At 57.2% G+C, this 5,739-nt stretch overlaps 1 protein-coding gene across 1 annotated transcript in view; it reads right to left on the bottom strand.

Moving 5' to 3' along the window:
- The window catches only part of Sntg2 (syntrophin, gamma 2), a 152,639-nt gene that overhangs the window by 71,629 nt on the left and 75,271 nt on the right, over positions 1-5,739 (bottom strand). The window contains exon 10 of the mRNA XM_013028867.1: positions 2,117-2,244. Coding sequence (XP_012884321.1) covers positions 2,117-2,244 — 128 coding nt within the window. The remainder of the gene's footprint in view (positions 1-2,116; positions 2,245-5,739) is intronic.

The raw sequence follows: 5,739 nt of genomic DNA, 5'->3' as shown, positions 1-5,739 counted from the left end.
GACACCAGCGGCCCTGTCTCTGTGTGACACCAGCGGCCCTGTCTCTGTGTGACACCAGCGGCCCTGTCTCTGTGTGACACCAGCGGCCCTGTCTCCCTGTGACACCAGCGGCCCTGTGTTTGTGTGACACCAGCGGCCCTGTCTCTGTGTGACACCAGCGGCCCTGTCTCTGTGTGACACCAGCGGCCTTGTCTCTGTGTGACACCAGCGGCCCTGTCTCTGTGTGACACCAGCGGCCCTGTCTCTGTGTGACACCAGCAGCCCTGTCTCTGTGTGACACCAGCGGCCCTGTCTCCGTGTGACACCAGCGGCCCTGTCTCCCTGTGACACCAGCGGCCCTGTCTCCTTGTGACACCAGCGGCCCTGTCTCTGTGTGACACCAGCGGCCCTGTCTCTGTGTGACACCAGCGGCCCTGTCTCTGTGTGACACCAGCAGCCCTGTCTCCGTGTGACACTAGTGGTGCTATGTGTGACACCAGCGGCCCACAGTATATGAGTGCCACCCTTCCCCCCCAACCCCCCTCCCCGTCTTGGTGCTTTGTCACAGCTCCCACAGGGACAGTGGCAACATCTAAGGAGTCAGAGAAAGCACTGGAACCACTGCACACCCTGGTGTTTGAGCATTCTAGAGCTGTCTCCATCAGTTCTTCCAGTCAAGGGGGAGAAGCTTGGCTCCTCCCTGATCTGGTATTAATTTTCCTGGACAAGCGTTCCATTACCAAGTCCTTTCCTCGAGCCCTGGCAGTCGGCTCCTGTGCGCTGGCTTTGCTGAGGTACAGAGGCCGGTGCTGGGCTGGCCGGGGTGGGCAGCCGCCCGACGCTGTGAGCTCTGGGGTCAAGAGTCGGCACGGCTTCCACAGACAGAGACGGAGCCCGGCGCTGGGCGGAAGCCCGGCTCGGGACCGGGACAGGCATGCGCCTTCTTACATTCTTTCATCGACTGGGATTCAGGTCCTCAAACTTTAAAACCCTTTCTATGCACTTTAAGCTCATATCTTGAAAGCCTAGTAAACCTCCACACACAAAGAAAAGTTGCATCAAGTTTACGTTCAAAGGAGAGGGCCTGTGATGAGTTTATCTTGCTCGGTGAAGGAGAAAAGATCTCCTGAACGCTTACACTGGCAGTGCTGTGCGCAGATCATAATAATCCCCGGTGCTCCTCAGAGACAGACTCGCAGAGGCTGCCTGCCAGAGCAGACGGGGCGAGGGAAGGCAGCCTCACACGGACACACTTCCAGGTCCACAGCGTCTCCTCCCACGGTGCACACCTGGGGAGGGTGTTCTGTGTATGTGCACGTGTGCATGTGTGTGTATACACATATGTGTGCATGTGTGTGCATGTGTATAATAATCTCATCACCTCCTTCCTGTTTTCTTATTTTGTCCTTCCTCAAAAGCGAGGCCAGTGGCTCAGTGCCTGCCCCTAGGCCCAGTGAAGAGAGCTCACGCTTTGCACTGTCTGCCCACACACCACGAACACCACAAACACTCCAGCCACACACACACCACACACCCACATTTCACGAAGGCTGTTTACAACAGTGAGACTTTCCTGCGCTAACTGGTGCTGGTGGGCAGTCTCGCTCTCCTCTTAAAGCAGAAGAGCCCTGACTGCTCGCTTCCGGCTCCGTGGAGCCAGACAGAGTGCTGCCCCACCACTGACAGCAAAGCCGCTCTGCAGAGAGAGCACGCCACAGGCATTGCTCATATTACTAAACTAACAAAGCCCACAGACGAGCAGCATTACTGAGCACAGGTGCTAGACCAACCTCTCATTCTATTCATAAAGAAAACAAAGCCCACTGAGTTTAAATGGCTTTTCTGCAGTTATTTACCCTTTAGACAAGATTCAGTCTCATCATCTTGAACCTAATTCTGTGAACGTTTAGAATTTCTCCTGTGGTGACAACGGCCATGAGACAGCGCAGAGCCTGGTCCGCGTCGGCCTCTCTGATCGCTGTGGTCCTCCTCCCCCCGTTCTCCACCATCCCCCCAAATTCCAGCTCCACAGAGCATCACAGCACAATCGGCAACCGTCACAGCACCACAGGGCAGCCGATGGCCCGCTGTGCCGGGCACAGACGCAGTCACCCCTCCCGGACCTCAAGTCACACACCTGAGCTTTTCCGTGCCAGCTTTGTACCTGGAGATCCGGGCCACGGACAGAGGCACGGACACACTGTCCAGCCAGTGCTTCTCAAACTTTGGTTCATTAGCTATGGGTGAGGAGGGCGACGGCGGAGCCTGCACAAAACAAACAAGAGTCAATCAGCCCAAATCCTCAGACGTGCGGTGTGGGGGAAGCGCCCGGGGAGGAGGCAGCCCGTCCCAGAAAAGTAAACTGCCTTCTATGGAGAAGAACACACTAAAAACCCTCTCCAGCACCCCAGGTACCACGCACTCTCTTCCTTGAATGTAAAAGAATGTTGGGGTGCTGTTTAACAACATTTTGCATAAAGGGGAGAAAGCTCAAGGGGACAGGGGGCCTGTGGTGTGGAACACGACAGCCACGACCCAGCCCTGCACCACTAAGACACAGGCGGAGAGAGGCCCAGCCAGCCCAAACGTGTGCAAGTGTGCATCCAGGACACCATGTGAGGGGCTGGGAGCAGAGGGCGTGAGCCAGCCCTGTCAGCTGCCCTCTCTAGAATCGGGGCTGGTGACAGCGTGCTGCGTAGAATGAGATCTCAACTACATGGGTGTACACATACACTGGCAAATGCACACACACACACATTCACTAAGGGGTGGTGTAACTCCTTTGAACAACGAACTCCCAGTCCAACAGAATTAATCCCAGGAAGCTGGGAGGGAAATGAGGGAGATGCGTGGAAGAGGATGGAGGGTCAATGTGTCCTGACGTCAGCGCACATCTGTGAGCCGTGATCTGTGAGCCGTGATCTGTGAGCCGTGATCTGTGAGCCGTGATCTGTGAGCTGTGATCTGTGATCTGTGAGCCGTGATCTGTGAGCCGTGATCTGTGAGCCGTGATCTGTGAGCCGTGATCTGTGAGCCGTGATCTGTGAGCCGTGAGCCGTGAGCCGTGAACCGTGATCTGTGAGCCATGATCTGTGAGCCGTGATCTGTGAGCCGTGATCTGTGAGCCGTGATCTGTGAGCTCTGATCTGTGATCTGTGAGCCGTGATCTGTGAGCCGTGAGCTGTGAGCTGTGATCTGTGAGCTGTGATCTGTGAGCCGTGATCTGTGAGCTGTGATCTGTGAGCCGTGATCTGTGAGCCGTGAGCTGTGAGCTGTGAGCCGTGATCTGTGAGCCGTGATCTGTGAGCCGTGATCTGTGAGCCGTGATCTGTGAGCCGTGATCTGTGAGCCGTGATCTGTGAGCCGTGAGCTGTGATCTGTGAGCTGTGAGCCGTGATCTGTGAGCCGTGATCTGTGAGCCGTGATCTGTGAGCCGTGATCTGTGAGCCGTGATCTGTGAGCTGTGATCTGTGAGCCGTGATCTGTGAGCCGTGATCTGTGATCTGTGAGCTGTGAGCTGTGATCTGTGAGCTGTGATCTGTGAGCCGTGATCTGTGAGCCGTGATCTGTGAGCTATGATCTGTGAGCCATGAGCTGTGATCTGTGAGCTGTGATCTGTGAGCTGTGAGCCGTGATCTGTGAGCCGTGATCTGTGAGCTGTGAGCTGTGATCTGTGATCTGTGAGCCGTGATCTGTGAGCCGTGATCTGTGAGCCGTGATCTGTGAGCCGTGATCTGTGATCTGTGAGCCGTGACCTGTGAGCCGTGATCTGTGAGCTGTGATCTGTGAGCCAGGGCTGAGACGGAGGAGGAGGACGGTGGTGACATGGTTGCGATGCACTGAATTCACAAGCCAACGTAGTTAATCGAAACCTCTGTGCGCACACATACACACACACACACACACACACACACACACACACACACACACACACACACGCAGCTCTTGCCAGAAGAAACGACAGCATTTTGACTCTGGTTCTAAAGACAGTGCATGAGCTGCCTACGCGGTCTTCAGAGCCTCTGTACTCCAGACAGGAAGCACATGCTGTCTCCTAAGCGCTGCCCCAGGGGTGCGCCCCCCACACCCTGGACTCCCCACATCAGGCTGGGCCTCCCGTTCTTGTAGCACGCCACGTGTGCCGGTGACCCCACAGCCCTGACCTTGTTCTTGTAGCACACCGAGCATGCACAGCACAGCTTGTAGCACACCGCGCATGCACAGCACAGCCCTGACCCCGTGTTTGTAGCACACCGTGTGTGGAGGTGACCCCACAGCCCTGACCCCGTGCTTGTAGCATACCCCGTGTGGAGGTGACCCCACAGCCCTGACCCCGTGCTTGTAGCACACTGCGTGTGGAGGTGACCCCACAGCCCTGACCCCGTGTTTGTAGCACACCGCGTGTGGAGGTGACCCCACAGACAGCCCTGACCCCGTGCTTGTAGCACATTGCGTGTGGAGGTGACCCCACAGCCCTGACCCCGTGCTTGTAGCACACCGCGTGTGGAGGTGACCCCACAGCCCTGACCCCGTGCTTGTAGCACACCCCGTGTGGAGGTGACCCCACAGCCCTGACCCCGTGCTTGTAGCACACCCCGTGTGGAGGTGACTCCACAGACAGCCCTGACCCCGTGTTTGTAGCACACCGCGTGTGGAGGTGACCCCACAGCCCTGACCCCGTGTTTGTAGCACACCCTGTGTGGAGGTGACCCCACAGCCCTGACCCCGTGCTTGTAGCACACCACGTGTGGAGGTGACCCCACAGCCCTGACCCCGTGCTTGTAGCACACCCCGTGTGGAGGTGACCCCACAGACAGCCCTGGCTGTGAGCACACGTATGATGCCAGACATCTCTTTTGGGTCACACCAGTCTCCACTCTCAGCTCCTCCTCCAGGGCCCAGGTCAAGCCCTGAACGCTGTGACTGGGGCCTCTGGGAAGGAGTAGGCAAAGGGACCCTGCCTCACGCGGCAGATAAAGTTGATGCGTAAAATGTCCTCAGAATAAAACTTGGAAAATGCCAACTGCACCGACTCCCAAAGGGCAGATGCAGGACAGCTGGGCTTGGTTGTGAACTGTGCCGCCAGGAAAGACAGTTCTCTTGGTAGAGGAGAACATGAGCGGCCAGGGATCAGGACTCCTACAGCCAGGGCCTGACCAGCTCCAGGGCTGCTGTGGGCCAGGGCAGCTCTGTCCTCTTACTGTCCACCACACGGATGCGATGTATTCCAGGATGGGATTTTATCTGTGCATGGGGACTCCCACTGCAGGAATTCTGCCCTGGGTGACGGGCACGGAGCCCTGCCGTCCGCGGCAGTCACCGGTGACACCCTGTGCCAGCCAGCCAGCGGGTGAATCATCGGGAGAGCAGCGCAGCCAGGGAGCAGTCTAGAAGCATCCTGCCCAGCCCTCTGTGACTTACAGATGCTTGAATTAAATAAGGCATGGGGTTACAGAAGTTATGTCCCCAACAAGCTGCAAAAACAAAACGGATGGACATGATGGCCTGAATGCCATCATGATGAAGGAAAAGCTGAATGTGTCCTCTGGCTTCCTGTCAGAAGGGGCAGCACACAAACCAGCGCCGGACCTCAAGGATGTGGATGACACAGGGTGCTGGGGTAACTGACACTCACAAGACACGCGGCTGGTGTCATGGGTGGGGCGAGGAGGCTGTGGAGGACACAGTCACTGTGGGTGAGGAGGCTGTGGAGGACACAGTCACTGTGGGTGAGGAGGCTGTGGAGGACACAGTCACTGT

This window comes from Dipodomys ordii, unplaced genomic scaffold (genome assembly GCF_000151885.1).
Source record: "Dipodomys ordii isolate 6190 unplaced genomic scaffold, Dord_2.0 Scaffold115, whole genome shotgun sequence".
NCBI lineage: Eukaryota > Metazoa > Chordata > Mammalia > Rodentia > Heteromyidae > Dipodomys > Dipodomys ordii.
Note: the sequence above shows the minus strand (reverse complement) of the source record. Positions and strands in the feature narration are given on the sequence as shown.